At 49.8% G+C, this 24,352-nt stretch overlaps 1 protein-coding gene across 3 annotated transcripts in view; it reads right to left on the reverse strand.

The window, feature by feature from the left end:
* Positions 1-24,352, reverse strand: part of SH3RF3 (SH3 domain containing ring finger 3) — a 389,852-nt gene that overhangs the window by 152,990 nt on the left and 212,510 nt on the right. For all 3 annotated transcript variants that reach the window (XM_057309363.1, XM_026516179.4, XM_026516168.4), the window contains exon 2: positions 11,082-11,357. In XM_057309363.1, the coding sequence (XP_057165346.1) occupies positions 11,082-11,357 (276 nt within the window). The remainder of the gene's footprint in view (positions 1-11,081; positions 11,358-24,352) is intronic.

Raw genomic sequence — 24,352 nt, forward strand, 5'->3', positions numbered from 1 at the left:
CTGTTTCATAGAGAATACCATCCCCTACATGTCACACTCGACGTAGTGGGCTGCTGGCAGCCTTAGAACAAAGCCATGCTGAGTGGGACGCACAAGGAACCACACGGTGCTTGGCCTCTGTAGTGCCATGCTCTCTACAAAAGGTCAGCAAACCCTTCTAGAAAGGGCCAGACAGCCAATATTTCAGGATTCTGAGGCAATTCTGTCTCTTCACGTATTTGACTCTTCTGTTTTGGTATGAAAGCAGCCAGAGATGACATGTAAATAAAGGAGTCTTGGTATGTGCCAATAAAACTTTATTTACAAAAACGACAGCAGGTGGGTAGGATTTGACCTTGCAAGCACTAGTTTACCAACACTTGCTTGATGTAGTTGAGTGAATGAAATCTAACAAGGTACCACTGATAGGAGGGGCACACAAGTTTTGGGCCAATATGGTAGCATTTGAGGATTTTATGGATCAGGTGCTCCCACCACAAAATTTCACTTTCAGATGCATGGCTCAATTTCATTCACGTTTCCTTCTTTTTTTTTTTTTTTTTTGAAATTTTTTTTTTATTTGAGTGTGGTTGATGCGCAATGTTACGTTAACTTTAGACGTACAAGGTAGTGATGCAACAAGCTTAGACATTATACTCAGTTCACAACTACAGCTCCGATCTGTTGCCACACAACACCGTTACCATATGATTGACTATATTCCTTATGCTGTGCCTTTTATTCCCATGACTTACTCATTCCATACCTGGAAACCTGTATCTCCCTCTCCATTGCCCTCATTTTGCCCATCCTTCCACCCCACCTCCCTTCTGGCAATGACCAGTCTGTTCTTTGTGTTTACAGGTCTGATTCTGCTTTTTTTTTTTTAATATTTTTTTATTATATTATGTTAGTCACCATACAGTACATCCCTGGTTTCTGAGGTAAAGTTCGATGATTCATTAGTTGCGTATAACACCCAGTGCACCATGCAATACGTGCCCTCCTTACTACCCATCACCAGCTTATCCCATTCCCCCACTCCCCTCCCCTCTGAAGCCCTCAGTTTGTTTCTCAGAGTCCATAGTCTCTCATGCTTCATTCCCCCTTCTGATTACCCCCCATTTCTTTATCCCTTTCTTCCCCTACCGATCTTCCTAGTTCTTATGTTCCATAGATGAGAGAAATCATATGATAGTTGTCTTTCTCTGCTTAACTTATTTCACTTAGCATTATCTCCTCCAGTGCCGTCCATGTTGCTGCAAATGTTGAGAAATCGTTCTTTTTGATAGCCGAGTAATATTCCATTGTATATATGGACCACATCTTCTTAATTCATTCATCTGTCGAAGGACATCTAGGCTCCTTCCACAATTTAGCTATTGTGGACAATGCTGCTATGAACATTGGGGTGCATATGGCCCTTCTCTTCACTACGTCTGTATCTTTGGGGTAAATACCCAGTAGTGCAATGGCTGGATCATAGGGGAACTCTATTTTTAACTTTTTAAGGAACCTCCACACTGTTTTCCAGAGTAGTTGTACCAACTTGCATTCCCACCAACAATGTAGGAGGGATCCCCTTTCTCCACATCCTCTCCAACATTTGTTATTTCTTTCCTTGTCAATTTTTGCCATTCTAACTGGCATAAGGTGGTATCTTAGTGTGGTTTTGATTTGAATTTCCTTGATGGCTAATGATTTTCAACATTTTTTCATGGTCTGTTAGCCATTTGTATGTCATCATTGGAAAAGTGTCTGTTCATATCTTCTGCCCATTTTATGATTTGTTTATTTGTTTCTCATGTATTGAATTTGAGAAGTTCTTTGTAGATCTTGGATACCAGTCTTTTATCTGTAGCATCATTTGCAAATATCTTCTCCCATTCCTTGGGCTGCCTCTTAGTTTTTTTGACTGTTTCCTTGGCTGTGCAGAAGATTTTATCTTGATGAAGTCCCACAAGCTCATTTTATCTTTTGTTTCTCTTGCTTTGGAGATGTGTCATGAAAAAAGCTTGCTTTGGCCGATGTCGTAGAGGTTGCTGCCTATGCTCTCCTCTAGGATTTTGATGGATTCCTGTCTCACATCGAGGTCTTTCATCCATTTGGAGTTTATCTTTGTGTATGGTGTGAGAGAGTGGTCAAGTTTCATTCTTTTGCATGTAGCTGTCCAATTTTCCCAGCACCATTTATTGAAGAGACTGTATTTTTTCCAACGGATGTTTTTCCCTGCTTTATCAAAGATTAGTTGCCCATAGAGCCGAGGGTCCATTTCTGGGTTCTCTATTCTGTTCCATTGGTCTACGTGTCTGTTTTTCTGCCAGTACCATGCTGTCTCTGTGATCACAGCTTTGTAGTACAGCTCGAAATCCGGCGTTGTGATGCCCCCAGCTTTGTTTTTCCTTTTCAACAGTTCCTTGGAGATTCGGGGCCTTTTCTGGTTCCACACAAATTTAAGGGCTGTTTGTTCCAGTTCTTTGAAAAATGTCATTGGTATTTTGATTGGGATAGCACTGAAAGTGTAGATTGCTCTGGGTAGCATGGACATTTTAACTATGTTAATTCTTCTGATCCATGAGCATGGAATATTTTTCCATCTTTTTGTGTCTTCCTCAATGGCTTTCAAGAGTGATTTATAGTTTCTAGAATATAGGTCCTTTACGTCTCTGGTTAAGTTAATTCCTAGGTAACGTATGGTTTTTGGTGCTATTGTAAATGGGATGGAATCCCTAATTTCTCTTTCTTCAGTCTCACTGTTCGTGTATAGAAATGCAACTGATTTCTGAGCATTGATTTTGTATCCCGCCACATTACTGAATTGCTCTATAACTTCTAATAGTTTGGGAGTGGCTTCTTTTGGGTTTTCCATATAGAGTATCATGTCATCTACGAAGAGAGACAGTTTGACTTCTTGTTTGCCGATTTGGATACCTTTTATCCCTTTTTGTTGTCTGATTGCTGTTGCCAGGACTTCTAGTACTATGTTGAATAATAGCGGCAAGAGTGGACATCCTTGTCGTGTCCCTGATCTTAAGGGAAAGGCTTCCAGCTTTTCCCCATTGAGAATGATATTTGCTGTAGGCTTTTCATAGATGGTTTTTATGAGATTGAGGAATGTACCCTCTATCCCTACACTCTGAAGGGTTTTAATCAGGAAAGGATGCTCTATTTTGTCAAATGCTTTTTCTGCATCTATTGAGAGAATCATATGATTTTTGAATTTTTCTTTCTGGATAAAATCTAAGACACTAATAGATTTACGAATGTTGAACCACCCTTGCATCCTAGGGATGAATCCCACTTGGTCATGATGGATAATCCTTTTAATGTACTGTTGGATTCTATTAGCCAGGATCTTGTTGAGGATTTTGGCGTCCATATTCATTAGGGAAATGAGTCTGTAATTCTCCTTTTTGATGGGGTTTTGATGATGTTTCATGTAAGGTGCTCGTTACTTGCTGTGGGTCAGTGTAATTTCATATGCTGTTGTATGACAGTGGCTCTCTTTTGCATTCAGGTGGCCTCAGGGTGGTCCTAAGTGACGGTAAGTTTGGGCTATGAACATAGCATAATTATTAAAAAAGTATACTGCTTTTCTTCCCAATGCTCAGTGGGTAATACATTTGCAAAGGATTCAGGTACCGTGGTAGGCCTGCCATCTAAAAGGGGACTTCAAACTGCATTTCTTTTTTTTTTTTTTTAAAGATTTATTTGTTTATTTGAGGGAGAGACAGAGAGCAGAGCAGGAGGGGCAGAGGGAGAGAAAGAGAGCGAATCCCAAGAATACTCCCAGTGAGCAGCCTGATTTGGGGCTCGATCCCATGACCCTGAGATTATGACCTGAGCCGAAAACAAGAGTCAGACGCTTAACTGACTGAGCCACCTGGGCGCCCCTCAAACTGTATCTAACTAACCTGCCCAAAGTTTGTGCATTTTTTCCTAGCCGGGGAAAAGGAGATCTGCAAGCAGATGGGCTGTGTTAAGAACAGAAGCTGTGGAGCACGGCGCTGACCCACAGGGAGGGTGGTGCCTCAGCCCACACAGAAGCCCTCTGCATGCCACTGAAGGCTTTTCAGCCCAGCACCAGTCCTTCCATACCATTTCAGAAATACAGTTCAGTAAATGTCACTGCTCACACATCAGGGGCTCAGCCTGAAACAGCCTATCCACTGAAAATCTCGGAGAGTTCCTTCCACAAGTTTGGATAAACCAACCTCCGAGGGCCTCCTATTTCCCCTAAATGAGTGCTGTGGCAACAACACATATAGAGCAGCTAGAAACATCCTTGAGGGGCCATGAAGAGCAAGCAGATTCTCCTGGAGTGCCACTTGAACGCCTCCACCCCCCGTCACCCGCACTCAAGTGGTTTCTGAGAAGCAGTGGGAACCAGACCAGGGGGAGCCCCTCCTTTCATCCCTTCAGGGCTGGCTGCCTGCTCACACCGCAGCGTGACTGGGGACCTGCATTTGTCGTCGAGCCCTTCCCTGTCAGAATGCCGGCCAGACACAGAGTGCCCAAATCACCACTCCTCAGAAAGAAGGGAAATTAAAAAAGGAAAAGTTCAAAAACTCCCTCAGCCTTTTGTTGCAGAAATGACACAAATTGTTCCTCTAGGCAGTTCTAGGTGAGGCTCTTAACAGAGTCATTGCTGCCATGAACCCTCTGCTGTCCTACTGACGACTCTGGGAGCCATGGTGCTCCAGAACCCAAGACTGTCCTGTCTCGCACACCCCATCTCACTTCCAGCGGCTGTCAGAGGCCTGGGACCACTCATAGGAAGGCAACGCTCTAGGAGAGGCAGACCTCTGGCGGGTCTCGCCTGCAACCACTGGGTGGGTCCAGGTGGAAGTGAAGAGGTCAGAGGTCAGATGTCACACCGTCCTCAGTGCATGCACCCACACGCTACATACCAACTCACACCACACCACAAACAACACACACACGCCCACCACACTCACACACACCACACTCACACATAGCACAGGCACACACACGCCACACTCACAAGCACCATAGTCACACACACACCACACCTGCACACACCACAGGCACACATATACACGTCCTCTAGTAGGACGGAAGCTCAGGTGCCGTGAGGACCGTTCCTGGTGCGCCCGCTGTGGGCTGTGAGCACTTGAAGGTGGGACTCTTCCCAGCCACTGGCCCACCTGGAACACAGTCCAGCACTGATAAACATCTGGTAAGTGAACGAACGGACAAAGAGTCTGGACAAGAATAAACTTACACTCTCCATAGCAAATGCAGCTGACCTCTTGCCCAGGCCAAAGCAGAGTGCCTGCACTCAGCCTCACTGACAAATATGCATTCGAAGTCCTGTGTGACCTTCACTGTCCCAAGATGGGGACAGGCAGTTGGTAATGCAGGATGGCCAAGCTCAGGAAGCCTGCACTCCAGCCATGAGACAGACAACTGTCACATAAATATACATACTACCTTCTCAGGAGAAGAAAATGGGGGTGTGGAACGCTGGGTGGGGAGGCTCCATCACTCAGGGGTCAGGGGTCACTCCAAGGGATGTGCAGACAGGTGGGGAGGGCACTCAGGCTGTGGGGAGAGCTGCAGAGGCCCTGGGGGAGCCAAAAGGATGGACGGACAGGGGCCGGGAGTCCAGTGTAGCCACGAGTGGAGCGAGCCAGGGGCAGGCTTGGAACTGAGCCTGGGAGGGAGATGGGCTCTGGGTGAGGAAGGGCCTCGTGGGCAGCACAGATTCTGATGTTGGCTGCGAGGAGACTGGAAGCAGGTGAGGCATGCTCCAGTCGCAGAGGGGACAATAGGCTTGGGGTGCCCATGGGGAACCAGGGAGACTGGGGCACACTGTGGGAGGTTAGTCCTGGGGGAAGAGCTCACGTTCTGCACAGGTCTGAAAATATTTCCTGACAAAGCTTCAGACATACAAATATCTTCCTATCTTTTTTTTTTTTAAGATTTTATTTATTTGTGTGAAAGAGAGCGTGCACGCACAAGTGGAGGGAGGGGCAGAGGAAAAGAGAGAAGTAGACTCCCTATTGAGCAGGGAGCCCAACACGGGGCTCAATCCCAGGACCCTGGGATCACGACCTGAGCTGAAGGCAGTTGCTTAACCGACAGAGCCACCCAGGAGCCCCTCTTTCTATCTTTACGCAAATCTGAAAGATTCCCCATCGGTTTCTCTGACCCTCAGCTGCATGTCCAAACAACAGTTTGGGCAAGGACATTCCTCAGCAGCCCGCAGGCTGCCACTGCTCTTCCGGTCACCTCCTCTGTGCTTGTGCTTGGGGTTGGTCACCTCAGTAAAGGTGCCTCCTCCATTCAGGCCGAGTGGGACTCAGAGGTGGCTGGAAGGAGGGAACCAGGAGCCAGGAGCCACAAATGTGACTGAGATTCTCTGGTAACTTCTGAGGGTAGCCTGAGCGGAACACTGCACTGAGCCTCATCCCACTTTGTTTCCTGAGTCTTTCCAGCCCTGAAAGCATTCCCAATGCCCCTCAGAAAGAAGCAGAGATGACACCGTGGGCCTGGGTGCCCAGCGATGGGGACAACAGTCTTGACACAGAGGCTGAGATTCCACACCCCCTGGGCAATAAATACCCTGAGCGATTTAGCCACCAGAAAAATAAGGGTCTAGCCAACTAGCCAAATTCTCATCTAAGTAGTATGTGACTTAGGAAGGGTGTTTGTTTTCCTGTGAGCATTTTGGACTAACATAAAAGTGGTAAGTATCTGACTGAACTTCATCTTTTCCTGAAACAGGAAGAAAGCAGAGGACAGAAAGCAAATATTTATTGAATGCCTATTTTGAGCTTGGTTCTCTAAATGCCTTTGCTCACTGAATCCTATTATCAACTCCATTGTACAGTTAAAAAAAGAGACTCAAAGTCTAAGTCTATGTCCCAAAGTTACCATTTAATAATAAAAAAGTGTCCTGATTTGTATTCTTGTTTACCGATCTTAGAGCCCAAACTGTCTATACTGGATTTCTTATCTAAGCCTGTCCCCTGGAGCAGAAGAACACAGTTTGGGATTAATGTTGGGGTAATTCACATAGGAGAGAAGTCCCACACTTTTGGGAGACCATGATTAAACATTCAGCAGCATAATAAGATCACATGGAAGAGTGTTGTGACCCCAACAGCAGAAAAGGAGGGCCAGGCCGGGACAGTGAGGCGGTGTTTTACACAGGTCTTTGCCAACTCAGAGCACCCCTCAGGCCCCAGGGGGAGGGCTGGGGAAGGGAGAGTGTGAGGTGAAGGGGGAAGGGAGCTGACCCTGTGTCCACTGTCCTGCAGCCTCATGTGGCAAGCACGATGGGGTTCAGTCCAACATGGTGAGCCTCAGGTTCCCGCTTCTAGCTGGGTGCAAAAGTGACTCTGGGGTCAGCCAGGCGCCGCCTGAGAAAATCTCATGGCCTCTCAGGATTCCTGAGCATTACAGGGTAAATTCACTAAGAGGCAGCCCCAGGCCTTTGACATCCTCTCTGGCAGGGTGATGAAGATGTTCTCATTAACTGGAATTTACACAGTCAGGGCTCAAGGAATATTTGTTGAATTTTGTAGTTGAGTGAAAATAAGGTAACATGGAGTAGGCAGCCACAAAAACACTGGAACTCGAAGTCCCTGCTGCCAAGCCCGAAGCTTAGCTCTGTACCTGCAACACTTTGCCCCTGCCCGCCCCCCCCCCCCCCCCCCGGTAGGATCTGTGTCCTGACCCTGAAGATTAGGTGGCCTGGCAAGGTTGAATGTTTTCCCGAGGTCACCTGTGGGATTCCCCAACTGCCAAGTCCCTGCATAAGGGTGCTTCCCCAGCACCCCCCTTCCCTCCCTGTGCATGTGGAGGGCACCAGGCGCCAAGGCCCCACGTGAGGGCTAGCGAGAGAGCAGCCAGCAGAGCTTCGTAGGGCTCAGTGTGCCTCTTTCCTTTAGTCTTTGCATTTGCACATGCCCCACTTTTTGGAGTGGGAGGACTAAGAAGTTATAAAATATGCTTTTTATAGTTGCTTTACTAAAAGTAATTATTCATTCTCTTCTTAAATGAAACAAGGACTTTGGTTTTAGAATGGCTCTAATTAATGCAGTTTTAACAGGACTATTCAAAACCTGATGCCAAAGGTAAAAACTCCTGCTTTGATCCACCTGCTTCCTGCCTTTTTAAACCCAACCAGTCTCATCACGATGATGTTTTCGAAAGGTAAGCGAGCATCCTCCGTGGATTTTAGACCCCTCTTTCCTTGCTGACTCCAGAGTGGAACACATGCCAACAACACATCATTCCATGCAGGCCGAAGCAAGCCGGTCTGAGGGAGCAATGCCGAGCCCAGAGTCGCTTGAGGTGTGATATAAACGGAACTTGTCAGATGGAACCAGCATCCTGCGCAGGGGAACAAATGAGCTGGACAGATGCACATGGGAGGGAAATGTCAGGCAAGCAGTGTGGGCAAGAGGAAATATGAACCGAGCAGCAGAGAGTCATGATTCATCACCCAGGCCCTTCAGAGGCTTTGTCTGAAAAGAGGTTTAGAGGTAAGAGCTGCAGATAGAACAGGGGCTTGGTAGGGGTGCCTCAGCCCTAATCCAAGTAGACGGGCAAAAGTGGGTACTCCTAAAAAGGTTATGTGAACACGGCAGGGATGGATGTCACAGCATAATTCTCTTTGGGAATCATGCGCAGGGACCTCTAACTCTCCATGTTAATCCACAGGATTCAAGAAAAAAAACAGTCCTTGAAAAATACCCTGAGATATGCACTGCCTACCTGGCTTCCTGTGGGAACAGCCACATTGTGCAGCCAAAGACCCCCAGACCCATCTTGTGCCTGGCGCCTTTGCCCTTCAATCTCAACTCAAATGCCATCTCCCCAGAAGCCCTCATGACCACAGACACCTCAACAGTGATGCCCGCTCACACCCCAGACACAGTCATTGTACCCCCAACCTAATTCAAAGTAAGAGCAATGCCAACCACAGAATGAGTCTAAGAAAGCCTGAGTTCTAATTTTCTCCATGAGGACTACTTTACTGCTCCTTTTGAAATGCCAAACATGAAGGGCTATCACTGAATATTTTGGAGTCTTTACTAAAAGCCTACTCCAGCTCCTGGGCGACCAGCGTTGTTGTGAGGCTGACTCTGGAACACTCATTTCTTTTCTTGCTCCTGCCTGCCTCTTCCACTAGCCTTGCGGCTCCAGAGGGCAGCCGGTCTGTCTGTGGCCCCGGGTGTAGCACAGTGCCCAGCAGAGTTGGAGGTTAGTACATCTTGTTGGTAAGTGGACAAATGCCTCTCTGTCCTCTGGTCCGATGGGCTCTGGTCTTCACCCTGGAGTTGAGTGCCCCAGGCAGAGGCTTGTAGAACACAGCAGGTTACGACGGTGATAGGAAAGGCAGGCCTTTGCTCACGCCAGGGGAAGCTGGGGGCCCCGGGGCTCTGCAGTGGTCAGTGCAAATTGAGCTCTTTTGGCTCGAAGAGCCTCCTCCCACACATTGCTGTGAGGATGACTGTGTCTGCTCCTGGAGCCGGCTGAGCTCAGAGAAGTCTGAAGCCATCACAGAGTCTGTCTCCTTAGCAAGAGCCCAACAGAACCCAAGAGGATGAGAGGGGGTCCCTGCTCTTGGTCACAAGTGATAGCACAGAGTGTCACAGGCGGCCAGGGTGTTCTTCTCTCAGGGGAAGCTCTCCAGAGTCCACTGGGCAGACAAGTGAGCAATGTGGGGGCTCTGTCTGACATTGCACTCCAGGCAGCCTGTCACTCCAGGCCGCAGACTGAAAGAGACAGAGAGGAAGAGGGGGAGGGGTGGGGTTGGGGGGACAGGTCTGGCTGCAGCTTCCTGGGAAGCTGCTTCAGCCAGATGACAATCGAAATTAGCATCAGAACACCTTGATGAAAGGAAGGAAGAAAGAGTTGAATCCGTGAATGAAAAATAGATTATTCACTGTCAGTCTGAACAATGGAACAAGACATAAATAACAGCCATGTGCAGGACATGCCAAGTTTGCTCAAAAATGGTGTGCATGGTACCCCAGCAGCCCTCCAGAGAGCTGAGTAGCACAGCCAAGGTCTGCCCTGAGCAGATGGGGAGAGAGGGAGAATCACAAAGGCCTCTCAGAAGTGGGAAGGGCGTGCGCTTTAAGTCAGAGGTTTAAAGTTCTAGCTCTGTTATTTACAACCACGCTTACGTGAGGCAGGGTGGTGGGGGGAGCAGGACAGACAGGAAATAGAAGACGGAAGGGGGAAGGAGAGGTCGGAGCCACCAGCCTCGGGTCAGTGACTGAGCCTCTTGCAGCTTGGGCTCCAACCTCAGGAAGACAGTTTCGAGAAAGCCTGAGGGTGCTCGTAAAGCTATCCAGGGCAACTGCTGTTACTGCCACAGGGCAGAGGTAAGTGCTCCAGGGGCCCCACCTCTCCCAGCACCGGGAGGAGTGTGTGTAAGTGGAAACAAGGAAGGAGGGAAGCCCACGGACAAGAATGACAAGAATGGGGCCTGTCAGTCGTGCCTGGTAAGGGACCATCAAGGTGTACAGGGCCGTCACCTCTGTTCTCTCCACACTTCACAATCAGAGGCCTGGGATGGCCAGAAACTGGGCCCCTCTGCATCTCACTGGGCTCTGCTGGGATAATGCCGCCAGCAAATGCTATCTAATCACCACCTCTCTGCAAGACTGACCGAGCCCTAAGCACAGTGTCCATGCCCTCTGGTGCTCCGGGGCACAGGGCTGTGGCACGCTGGCTTCTGGGTCCTACCCTCACTGCCCTGGGAGCAGAAGGGGGCTCTGCAGCAGCCTCCCGACGGGCCCCCTCTCCCAGGGCCTGCCAGTCCTGAAGAGACTTCATTCCTCTACACCTCAGTTGCCGAGGAGACACCATGACTTGGGTGATGGAGGGTCCTGCACGTTACCCGCGGATGCCCTGTCAGCTCTCGGGAAGAGCTATGTGTCAGGCTGTGTGCCATCTCCTTCCATTCCACAAAAACTCAGGAAACAGCAACAACCGCTCTCCCCACTTACTGAGGCACAGCGAGGAGAGTGGATCTCAGGAAGGAGCCAGGATTCAAACCAGCAGGAAGGTGGGCATTGTGGAGGGTGGGTGGCAGTGTTCACAGGGGCCCCCCTTACCTTGGTGAAGGTCAGACAGTCCTTGTCCTGGTCTCTGTCCTTCATCTCGAAATCATAAAGTGCTTTGCCCTGGGGCGGGGTCTGTGGCAAGGGCCGGACGCACTGGATGTAGCTGGCGGGCAGGAAGCCGTGAGCCCCGTGCAGCTCCCCGTGGTACCAGTGCTCGTCCACCCTGCGCCGCAGGATGATAACGTCGCCCTTGCTGAACTTGAGGTCGCCGGGTTCTTTCCCCTCGTAACTGTAGAGTGCCTTCCCATAGGGAAGCTGGGAAAGAGTCTGAAAGTAAAACATAGCATCTGGTTACTCAACATGGACTCCCTGCTGCCCTGTTAGCTCTGTCTGGGATGGGGGGCTCCCGTGCTGTGTGGGCACATACAGAACGTTTCAGAGTAGTAAGTACTTCAAAAGAACAGACGCCCTACATGGGGATACTCAAGCCCATGGCCCTGCTGAGACAAGATGGTCCCCATAATGGCAGTCTCCCTCAAACAGTGCATGTGAGAGGGGGGCCAAGCATGGTCCTGGACTATCCACAGAGACCAACTCGCTCTGCTGAGAAGGACTCTGGAACAGGGGCTAAATGACCGTCATTTATAGGTGAGGGAACTGAGGCACAGAGAAAGAAGGTAACTGGCCCAAAGCCCCACCCCATAAGGATAGTGGAATCCCTACCCAGTGGGCCGGCTCTGATTTTCTCATCCACTACTCCGTGTTAAATTGTCCTCCACTGTGTGCTATTTCTAGCTGCTAGACTTCCAACAATTACTGTCCAGTAACATTTTCCTGACTTCATCTCTGAATCTTCACAGCAACTCAGAACACATGTTAGGAGGTTCTCAGGTCAAGGGGGCAGACCCGCATCTACTGTGGGACCTTCCCACTCACAGCCTTACAACCAAGGGCATATAACCGTGATGTCCAGCCCAGAGGGACAGTGTGGCCATGGAAGATGGAGGTCACTCCAGGGACACTGGTTCCCAATGCACTAGGAGTTCCCTGGCCGTCACAACCACCCCCCCTACACACTCACACCAATGACAAATAGCTTTTTGATGCATATGGCAGTCTGGTCCAGAAGTACAATTTCAAGACCATAAAATAGTATCCTCTCAATGTCATGGGATATTCTTGTCACCCTGTCAAAGATTAGCCAACTTTTCTAAACGTGATCTGCCATCTTTAGTCTCAAATGGTGAGTGACTAGTTCTGAAACCAAAACAGAGTCTGTGGCACTCTTCTGCTCTTCCGCAATAAGGAGTCTGTTGAACCACCCTCAAACTTGACATCACCATCCACTTCCTGGGCTCTTCAACTCAACTGTACCTGTCCCATAAAGACCAGTGGCCAGCTGGGTTTCTATTCCTCTTCTGTATGGGTGTCCAACACCCATCAACTGAGTAAGACCAAGTCTCTACCAGAGGAAAACCAAAGGAAAACCCACCACTGCCCCTGTAGCAATACCCAACAATTTCCCTGACAGAAGCTGCATAAGTCAAGCAGAGAAAGACAATTATCATATGATTTCACTCATTTATGGAACATAAGAAGTAGGAAGATCGGTAGGAGAAGAAAGGGAAGAAGAAAGGGGGGGTAAACAGAAAGGGGAATGAACCATGAGAGACTATGGACTCTGGGAAACAAACTGAGGGCTTCAGAGGGGAGGGGGTGGGGGACTGGGATAGACCGGTGATGGGTAGTAAGGAGGGCACGTATTGCATGGTGCACTGGGTGTTATACACAACTAATGAATCATTGAACTTTGCATCCGAAACCAGGGATGTACTGTATGGTGACTAACATAATATAATAAAAAATTATTATTAGAAAAAAAAGAAGCTGCATTTGCTTACCAGGGCTGTCTATGCCAACGATTTCTTCAGTATTCGACTCAATCAATAGAACCACAAAAGCCTGCAGCAGTAGTACATCGAAAAGCTCTTTGTAGGGGACTTAATAGCATGTTGGCAACTCAATCACTCTGCATTTATGTTTCAGCAATGTCAAATGACAGCAGTTAAGAGAGAACCTGCTGGCAAATTGACAAACAGCTACCACTAACCAATTAAATAGTAACACCAGAGGATTTTTCGTGCAGAACTCAATGAGGAAAAAAAAAATCAGTTTGCTTCCAATAATACTCATCCTGGCTAGCTTTGTACCATAAGCACAATAGCCTATCATGAGCCCTGATTTCAGAGGGCTGAGGCAAAGGGGTGATTTTCAGCACAAGGACTGTGATCAGAAAAGAGTGGAAGGGGCTGTTGGCTGTGAATCACAGAAGAACCGCCAACACACAAAGGCCAGTCAGCCCCTGGCCCAGGGGTTCTCAGGCAGGGACAGTTTTGTCCCCCAGGGAATATCTGGCAATGAAGACATTTTTGCTTGCCACAGCTGGAAGGCGGGGTGCTATTGGCATCTAATGTGTAGAGGCCAGGGTTGCCACTAATCGTCCTGCAATGCACGGGGCAGCCCCCACAGCAAAGGACTGCCCCGCCCAGGACATTAGTAGTGCCGAGGTTGAGAAACTCTGCCCCAGCCAAGAGGTTACATTTACAAAAAGACAGGGTAGCTTTCTTGTTCTATTTGAACTTAGTCTATCACAACCTTAGAAGTTAAATATAACACTGACGTCCGTGATGGGAGTCTTTTCACTCCTGAGCACATGGAGAAGCTGAGACACTCATCAAGGTAAGAGGCGTGAGAGGGACAGCAAGGAGAGAACCTGCCGTCAGACTTGAAAATGAGCTTCAGCTCGGTGCACAAAAGGAACCTTCGCTTTGCCACAGGCCCCTTTTCCTTTCACCCCCAGACCAAGCGGGCAGTGCTCAAAAGCAGTGTCTGGAGACCACAGACATTTGAGGTTGCTGGTAATTTTTGCTACTCGTCATAACAAAGGAGAGCAGGAAAGGTCCGATTTGCGCTTTTGCTTCGATGGGCTCTGCACCCATCTGTGCGCTGCATGCTGTCGGAATATCTCACCTCCCCGTTCTCCCCATGTGGCCGGGTCACTGGCATTCCCGCTCTGGCCTGCCCGCCCCTGGCTCTACCAGCTCAGCCGACCGAGAAGCCACTTGCCAGCACCACTCCTGGGCATGTTGCGCAATCCCGGCCCCACCTGCCGGGGCGCAGCCAAGGGCCTGGCTGTCGTGGTAAGAAGCTGAGGCCCTTCCCCGGCGAGTGGCCTGGCCCCAGGGCTGGTGCTCTTGAGCAGCATGTTCTCCCAGTTCCTGTGAGGCACGTCCTGCTGCTGTTCGGGGCACCTGGTCTTTCACTGACTCTCCATAATGGGCATGCCCCACCCATCTGGGCACCGTGGCCCAGGCGTCCTGGCCAGCCCAACACATTCCACGGCCCCAGCTCCACTTGCCTCTCTCTGCTTCCAACTTCCCTTCCAGTCTAATCACTTGCTCAACTTCTTGATCCGGACATCCCGCGGCTGTCCCTAGAGCCTCTAACCCCTGCATTCCTCACCCTGCCCGGGGAACACCTGCCCACTGCCAAGCACGTACCCTCAGTGGCCCATGTGCCCACCCACTCCCTCCACCTTAACACTTGTCCTCAAGTCCTACTGCTCCCACCAGTAAGCAAGCGCTCAGGGAAACACCAGGCATGCTTCCACTCCCATGGCCAGGCCCTTCCTCTCTCCCACCTACACCAGTGCAGCCTCCACCAGTGAGCCCTCAGGCCCAATCAGCCCACCGTGAGGCCGGATGCCCAAACACAGCCAATCCTACCCCCCTGGGGCGCAGGGAGGGCACCAAGCTCCTCAGCATGGCAGCCAGCACTCCCGCACATGGCCTCAGCACAGCTTCCTGCCACCGCTCCCTGCCACCGCTCCCAACGCTCTTCCCCACAGCCCTCGCCAGCCACGGGGGCAGCATCCATGCTCACAAAGAGCATGTGCTTCTGGAACCTCTGGGGCTTGCCGACCACCTTGGCCCCTCTCTCTTCCTCCAAACCTGGCATCAGCCAGCTGTGTTGTCCTATGTCCTGGGAGCCTCTACTCCATCACACCCTCCTACACTAGCCCCTACTAAACCAAGCCCCGGGACAGGAGTGTCCAGCACATGGTAGGTTTGCTCATTCAGCTGGGCTCAGTTTATTCCTGAGATAGAGTCTAGGTGGGGCTGGAAGTGGGGAAAGTCAGAAATGACAGATTTGACATGACACCCCTTGTAAAACAGCATGCCCCACAGAGATCCAGGATAGGGTGTTGATTGCAGCCCCACACGGAAGAGCAAAAGAGCAGTTGTACTTGTGGGTAAAGCAGGGAAAGAGAGGGGCCAGGGCCATCTGAAGCAGCAAGAGCAGAGCAGGAGCAGCCTGCACGCACGGTGGCCCAGTCTTCTGGGGGCCAACGATCTTGTGACCCTGAGGTCAGATCACAGGGCTCAGAGCACACAGCACAGCCTTGCTGGCCCAGCCATGGTGTGGTCAGACAGCCATTCTATGGTCTGTGCCTATGGGTGGGCAAGGACAGGGTGAGCAGAGAGAGCGAGCCATGGAGAAGGGAAGGGGGAGAGGGAGGGAGCCCAGCCCACCTGAGAATTCCCTCCCCAGACTGCACCTGAAGGAACGAAACTGAGATGCAGGACATACTTCTGAGGGCAATAATAAAAGTCAGGGACAATGCCAAGAGGCGGTTTATTCAGGGGGGCAGAGCAGCCGGAACCTCGTTCTTGCTGTTAGGAAACGCTCTGAAATGGGGACTCTCGGACCTCCAAGGCACCTGTCATCTTCAAAGCCCTTTATAAGATTAACTAATTAGCCCATGACAGGGCCTGGAGGCAGCACCCGTGAGGACCGTCCCAGCCCAAGGAAACAGCGGGTTTCCGTGCAGCCATTACCTCTCCGCCCACAGACTGCTCCTTATAACCCCTCAACTGTGCGTGCTTCCCTCTGGACGAATCCTATTCAAACCTGCCACTGAGCCGACATTCTATGGGCTCAAGACATTAAGGAAGAGAAATAAAAGGAAAAGGGAAATACATCTGGGATGTCTACAGGATAATTAACACCAGCCACCCCTGCAAGGCATTAATAATAATTAAAACTTATAATGTCAATTTCACGGCTCATTACTCAGATGTAGCACGCGAATCTTACTGTGGGCTTAATGTCCTACCCCGTGGAGACATGGGTGCTCACGCATGCACAGCAGCACCGTCTCCATCTTTTATGGAGATCACCGCAGCAGCGGGCTTTGACAAATGTGCCTCCATTACGCCACGCTGCTGACAAGGCTCTAAGTCATACTGGCCTCCCTGGGAGTGGAGCCTGGAACATGTGGGGGAGGGCGGCATGGCAGGGCCCGGTCGCTCTCCTTCAGATCCCCCAGCAAGCGAGGCTGAAGAGCGTGGACAAAGAACTCACCCATGGTTTAGACTCTAAGGACCCAACCCGTCTCCCTTACTCAGTTCCCAGGCAACACTTGGAGTGAGCACAGCTTCTAACTACATGTTACCAATGGAGAGCCCCTCTGGACTATCAGCCCCAGGAGGACAGATAACATGCCTATCTTTTGTTCAGTGCTGCATCCCTGATCCCTGGGCCTGACGTAGATCACATGCTCAAAATATTTATTGAATGAATGAACATATGGACGAGTCAAACCAACCCCCCAGGATTGGACATGGGCTAAGAGCCTCTGGCTGGAAGAGCTTCCCCTGCACATTACTTCTTTCTCAGGATGTGAGGTTCAGGGTTCACACAGCCCAAAGTCCTATTGCTAAGAGTGGCTGGGCCTGGATAAATGGGGAAAATCCCAAGAAGGAGGTCATGACAACTGGAGGAACCAGGCTGAGCAAACACACAGAGCTGGACACAGACACAGAGCTGGACACAGTTGGACACAGACGTGGGTGTGCCTCACACAGACATGGCAGAGCTGACAGTCACTGGGGAAATACATCCTAGCACGTTCCAGGGATGCTGGGCGGGCCATAGAAGGGAGACAGCCTAACCAGAATCATGCCAAGCCTGCAGGGCCTATGCAGGTTGCAGAGATAGCTAACTCTCCTCCAATATCCATTTGGTCCTTCTTCCCAGGGAGAATATTCCTAGTTTCAACTGGGGGTCAAGGTCACCCAGCTAAAGACTTCATTTCCCAGCCTCCCTTGCAAGTAGCCATGGCCATGTGTTGTAACTTAGTCATCTAGTGCACGTGAAAGTGGTTGGTGCAATTCTGGATGCTGACTCATAATGACGTTTGTAAGGAAACCCTAATTCCTGATTCTCCCTTCCATGGACTGAATGGCAGCGGCAGTGGAGGTGAGCCAGCTTCCACTCCAACGTCCCCTCCAAGCAAAAGAGGGAGGAACGTGCTACTTGGACGATCGTGGAGAACAACCCTAGACCGTGACATGAGGAAAAGACACTTCACCTTACTCAAGCCGCCATATCCTGACTCACTCAGAGGTGCTGCGGTGTGACTGACGATCTCTCCAGCTCGTAAGCAGTTTTTAAGGCAAAGCATTTACCCCACACCACCTTGGAGGTTCTCATTCACGTATCCCGCGTGAGGATGGTACCGTGAACACGAACACTCTCAGGTTTAGAATTACTTCAAAAGCCATGATTTCATGCGTTCAATAAAATACTGAAACAGAAAATCCCCTCCCTCTAGCTTACACGTCAAATCTGTGCTCAAGATGTCACTACATCACACATCAATCAGGACGTTCCTAGGTTTTAGCTTTATGGCTCTTCAAGTTCCTTCTTCCATTTTTGTCATTAAAAGCTTTGCACTGGGTGCTGGATTTTTGTTCCCTTCACTCTTCTGATGATTTTTTCTTTCTGGTATTTGCACACATGTGCTTCCAAGAATTTATGGAACAGCACGATGTGCCAGACCCTGTGGTCGGCTATGGGGGAGCAAGACACGTCCCTTTATTCAGAGGGTCACCAAACAGGGCAACAAAAGAGAAAAGCACATTTTGTCCCCAAACACAGGTGGGGTGAGGACAACACTAAGCCACTTCCACGTGATGCAGAAGAAGCCGGGCAGCCAAGAGTGGACGTTAGCCACCTCATGTTGAGCACGAGTTTCACGTTTCAGCAAGAAGGATTAAAAACAAATTGTACCTTTTTCTTTTCTTTTCTTTTTTACTTTTCCGGATCTTGTCAAAGGCCCTCTTCTCAAGTCTGCCTGCTGTTCTATGCACTTCGGCAGTCAATTCGCTGATGTTAGTGGTAATTTGCTAGAAGGTGGTAGGGTTTAACTTCTCAGTCTGGGCTGTTAGGGAAGGGAGATTTAAGGAAACCCGTGTTCTGCCTTAGAGACATCTGGTGACTGTAGAAGGTGTGAAGCCCCCTGGGCTCCTCCAGATGAACGGCGCTCTATAAAGCAATGCTGTGCTTATGCCATAGAAGGGGTGTGGCTCTTTGAACCTCTTCTCAAATTAGCTGATACGACTTTGCAATAAAATCATCCTGACATAAGAAATAAAACTTTTTCAAAACAACACACTCCTCTTCAAAGAATTTATGCTTTAAAAAACTTCAGTCACCCTTCCCAGGGCGTGAAGTCACTTTCTAAGCCACTTGCATATGCTACCCTGGAAAGAGGAGAGACACCAGGATCAAACAAAGTCCAGCAGAGAGAAGGTGAGATCCAAAATTAAGGTCTTCTGAAAGCCGAGTCTCAGAAAAGCTTGCTCTAACAAGGACATAGCTCAGTTAGGAGGGGTTTTTTCTCTTTGGGGAGATTTATAGCCAACATTAATGGAAATATTGAGTCAAGACGATTCTGGGAAAGTACATATGCACACACATGTGCGCACACACACACGGACATGCTCACAGGCGGGGCCCTGGCTCAGCATTCACACTGAGGAGGGTTGCAGACAGTCCGTTCACTCCCACGCGATAGCGAGCCCTTGTGTGTGACGATCAGATCTCCTAGCATCCCCCTCCCTGTCCTCAGGGAACATGTGGCGCTGTGCTCATCCCCACCAGGGCCAGGAGTTCATATTTTACTACCCACATGAAGAGGAATAAAGGGAACCCTCACAGTCACCAAAACAAAGTCAGCCTCTGCTAACCCCCAGCACAGGACCATGTTGACGCCATCTGGACTGACTCATGGGGGTGCCAGCTTCTCGCCACCTGTCCGCGCAGGCTGGGGGAGCGGAGCACGCACACTTGCATGTGCCTTTCCCCCTCTGAGACCTGTGCAGTCTTCAAAGTCCGAGCAGCTTCTAACCACATACAACTGCATTTCTGTGCACCACCTTTTTCAAAGTTGGCTGGTTTTACAGAGTTTCTGCAGGAACACTACGATGTGTTCCATTCTGGTCAAACAACTGCTTCACAAAGTTCTGTTTCGCCAGCAATTTCTCTATTTCTGGTTTGCAAAGATAAAGGTGCCCTGGGAGAAGCTTCTCAGAAATGCCTGCGTTGTTCAACCGCAGATTACCTATACATGCCATGGCAGGGGTGAGGGAGCACTACACTCTACCATGTGTTCCAGCCCTCCTAACTGTGCCCCTCAGAGGGCCTTGGACACACAGCGACTGAGGCGTCACCACATGGGGCCCTGGCCTACCTTCTCACTCTCCTCCTGAGAGAAGGGAAGGGAGCAGCTTGACAGTCAAGGTCAGGAATAAAAACCAGAAGGTTCTATGAAAGGGAGAGCACAGAATGCTGAAGGCCGAGGCCCATGACCAGAATTCTGTAAGTGCCCTGGTCCAGGGCTGTGTGTGCCCACAGGCAGAGCACACAGCCACACGAGGAGACTCCCAGGAGCTGCAAAGGAGGCTGACCATCAATAAGGGGTGTGGCCTCCCTTCACTGAAATCAAGACAGATATGCCCAGAGTCCCCCTGAGTGGAGACAACAGTCTGCCCTCCCTCTTGGCTAGGAGAGGTGGAATCTGACTGTGCAAAGGGCCCAGCAGCTAACCGCAGGGTAAGGCCCCATGTGGGAAGGGCCAGGCTTTGCCACACCCCCTTGGTTTCCAAACTGCTCCCCCCCAGCACCCAGCATGACCCTCCAGGCGACTGTGTGCATCCCACTCCCCTACCTCCAAAGCCGCCACATCAGTCTGCTCTCCTTCATTTTCATAACATGTGTCCACTCAAGAGCTTGCAAAGGTTCAAAGGGTAACAAAATGAGGTTCTCAACCCCTGCGAGACACCCTGTTGTATACACATATACGTGTGTTCTGTCTGACACCATCCAGCTCTCCGTGGACCTCCTCCCCCGCCTGCTCACAGCCCCTGCTGCCTGCAAGCCAGGCTCTCCCCTCACCATCTGCCTCTGCGACCTCACGGTGCTCCAGAGGTCCTGCCACTCTGGGAGCTGTGAAGGCCCATTTGTGCTTCATTCCATGACCTAGCCAAAGTGTGAAGGATGCCCTATAATGTCTGGTTCATAAAGGAAATCAAAAGTAATTCTGTTCTGACAATTATGAAAACATGAGATAATTACAATTGCTTGGAGAAGTTTTAACCCTAGGCTTGGCAGCTTTATAACTAGGGCGTTAGTAAGTATTGTTCAGAGACCAAAACACCTAGTTCAGGCTCCTGAGACCCACCTTCCTTACCCTGTACAGAAAGAGGCGTGTTTGAATAGCACACATGTGTGCACGCAAGCACACCATACACACACTCACACTGTTCCCCAAACATAATCTGCCCACCACACAGGCAGCTCTATTGTTCTGAAGTCAGAGAGGAGAAAGAGAAGGTGAACATCTAATATTAGCATAGATCAGGAGCTGGCAAACCACGGCCCTTGGGCCAAATCCATCCGGCCTGCTGTCTTTGTAAATCAAGCCTTATGGGGACGCAGCCACGCCCGTCCGTGTGCAAGAGCAGAGCCGAGTGCCTGCTACAGTCCGTATGGGCCACAACGCCAAAAGCATTTGCTATCTGACCCTTCACAGAAAAAAGTCTGCTGACTCCTAGAATGGAACGTCAAAGCCAGCAATGGCCGAAGGTCAGCTGCTTGCACAGTTTCCACTGTTCCTGGGTAAAGGGGGGCGGCTGCAGAGCCCCTCTGTGTAGGCGGAGTATGCACTGCACTTAAGAACAGCACTGGCACCGTCAACGCAGCAGTTGGGGACCTGGAGACAATCCTGGCGTGGTGGTGGCCTTGCAGCGCGCCTTTTACAAATCGCCTCCATACGCAGGGCCTCCGTTTTCCCATACGCTGAAGATAATCAAATCTGTCCTTCCAAATTTTCTAGTAATGTCAGGAGAATAAAGTTGATGGCATGTAACGAGGTTTCTGTCTCTTAATGAAGACGGTGCTATAAAAATGATCATCGTAGATTGTTTGCTGAGGCAAACACATGTTCCAGGATCCTGGACACTGGTGCTAGAAAAGGCCCCAGTAATGACCCTAAGCGTAGACTGGAAGTGACATAGGATGGATGAGGCAAGGACAATGCCCCGCCTGGCCCCCGCACACACTGGCTCCATCATGTGCCAGGGGAAAGAAATATCAGCAAAGGTCTAGCGTGTCGTCCTCGGCTGTGACATCCTCTCCTTCCCCTCTGCCAGGTCTCTGTGCAATGCTTAGGGTCCCAGGAGTCCTTCCTACCTTGCTTCCAAAGCGATGCTCTTCGTCCTGACTCCTGCATTCCTGCCACCCCTTCAACGTGAGTGCCGGCCGCCTTCCCCTCAGCTCTTGGGATGTTTCATGTGCTGCTTCCTGCACTCTCCCCGCGTGACCCGCGGACTCCTCACAGCCACCCTATGGGTTGGTCTTCGATCACTGACCCTCTACAGATGGGAACAGGCAGGATGCAGCTCAGTAACTTGCCCAAGGTCCCAGACATGGTAGGAAACAGCAGACCAGGGTTGGAACCCGGGTGGTCTGACTGACTTCCAAGCCTGACCACCAACCCATCACTTATAGCACCTTCTAAAAACAACACAACCATTTATTTAGCTGCTACTTCATGCCAAACACTCCACATAACTCGATTATTGCTCACAGGAACCTTGTGAAGTAGGAATTACTACTGCCATTTTTAAGGAAAATTAAGAAAGGTAAGGGAGTTCCTCAGTGTCGTGGGGCTTGTAAGAGGGGACCAGCTTCCAGCTCATAACCCCAGTCTGCCTCCTCACACTCCCAAAGTGGGAGAGGAGCCCTGAGGGGGCTCTGATGACTACCTGGAAGGAAACGTGGAAGGAAAAGGAAAGGTGTGAGCTGGTTCTCCATCGGGCCAGAAGGGTCCAGATCTGTGTTTGCATTTATCCACTCTGGAGAAGAAGTAGTCATTTTCCCACCTTCTGGGAAGACCACACCAATACTGCGAACCGACGTTGACATGTTCCTAGCCATGTTCCAGACAATGCTTACCTAGAGGAGCACATGGCTGATTCCTACAGCATGCCCTGGGATGGGGACTGTGGTCTGTACCTTGAGAAGTGGTCTCTGTCTAGAAGCTTCTTGCTCCTATGATCCCTCCCAGGGGAAGGGCTTGCTGCCTGCAACCCAGCCCCTCCACGACAAGCACTGTTGGGGTCTGAATCCAGAGGTGTCCAGGCCAGTCCTATGTCTGACATCATAACCAAAGTTCCTAAGGAAAGCACACTCACCAGAGTCTCCTTTATGGGGTCAAAAGGGCCTCACACTGTATACCAGGATCTCCAAACACCTCGGAAGGTCAGGAGGTCAGGAAGGAAAGCAAAGGCTTCCCATCCTTCAATATCTGTTGTTTTTCAAAAAGGAAAGTAGGGGCAGATGGTTCCTTCCAGACCCTACTTCAACTGAAACTAACCAGCAAATGACCTTTAAATATTTTTTTACACATTATTGTTTTAATGCTTTTTTTACACATTATTGTTTAATGCTTTTAACACCCTCCACCTCAAAAAAGAAAAAGTAATACAAGAAGGTAAAGGGAAAAATAAGATATTTGTAAATACCCATGTAAAAAAAAAGTAGGTTTCCCTAAAAATCCAGCTTTATTTAAGAGCAAAGAAGGGAGGCCTGGGTTAGAATCTTGGGGCCTCAAGGGTCAGGGGTGGCTGTGCAGCAGTGTGTCTAAAAGCTTGACTTTGCCACATGCTGGAGGCCCTGTGCCTCAGTGTCCTCATCTGCAAAATGGGTGTCATAAAATACTTCTCTCCCAGGGATCCTGTGAGCATAAGTGAGGTAACACCTATCAGTCACTTGTATTGGTGCGCAGAACCTGGTGAGTGCCACGTTTTCTTCTTAAATAACTTCCCAATGATAATACTGTCAGAACGCAGCACATCACCTGTTTGCTACAGACGTCCACATCACACAACACCGAGATAGGCACATTCTGTAAAAACAAACACCTTAGCAAAATAAACTCAATCATGATACTGCATTAGTCAGTTACAAGAAGAAAAGCTGCCCCATTGACAGAAACACAGGTGCCATAGTCCCCAAGACCCCTCACATCGCTTTGCCAGGGTTTAAGGGTGGCACCTCAAGGACCATCCTTGCCTTCCTTCTTGCCTGTTCCTCATCACCATGTGAGGAGCACAGTTTGCCGTGTGGGAGGTGGTACACCACAGACCAGGCAGGCATGGCCCCTGGCCACAGAGGAGTCACAGGCAGACGGGGCCAGGGCCAGGAGGGAGACAAATAGCACAGAGCTCCCCATGGGCTCTGAGCTTGGGGTGCCAGGCACGGTGGGCCTGGTCTTTCCACGAGCAGAAGGGGGTCACGGGACTGCTGAGGGTCCTCTCACCTACAGACAGACCCTGAGGTTCTTAGAAAGCTTTTTGTCATGTGGGGTCAATCTCAGAAAAAACATCCTATTAGTCCCTTTTCTAGATTTTCTCTGTTTTCTATAAACCGCTTTAGTTACTTTAGATATATGACAGAAACGCAAGAAAACTTCAAGCCCTGAATTAACATTTTGAATACTAAATAGATTTTGCTATTAAGTTTTAAAAAAATCAAGCGTGAATCAAAGGATAGCTAAAGGTTTGGGCTTAATTCATGCATGTATTGAATTTGCCTGGTTTATACTAATCCTGTAATTTACTACCTACATAGGCTAGAGGTCTGGGTGTGCGGGGCTCAGACCACCGTGGGGCCTGGGACAGGCAGGCGCTGGGGCAGAATTCTTCACTGCAGCCGTGCAGGCTGAGCCTTGATGAACGTGGCTGGAGCGAGTGAGGATCCCTTGGTGCTTCATTTCCATGTTGATTTACAGAAATCATTATTTACAAAATGCTGGCCTAACTTTGAAATGGAAATCACCACAAAATTGGATGTCGCACTTTTATAGACTTCAGGTGAACTTCATAAATCAATGATTAATGCAAATAGTCTCACTA

Source organism: Ursus arctos, unplaced genomic scaffold (assembly GCF_023065955.2).
Source record: "Ursus arctos isolate Adak ecotype North America unplaced genomic scaffold, UrsArc2.0 scaffold_8, whole genome shotgun sequence".
Taxonomy (NCBI): domain Eukaryota; kingdom Metazoa; phylum Chordata; class Mammalia; order Carnivora; family Ursidae; genus Ursus; species Ursus arctos.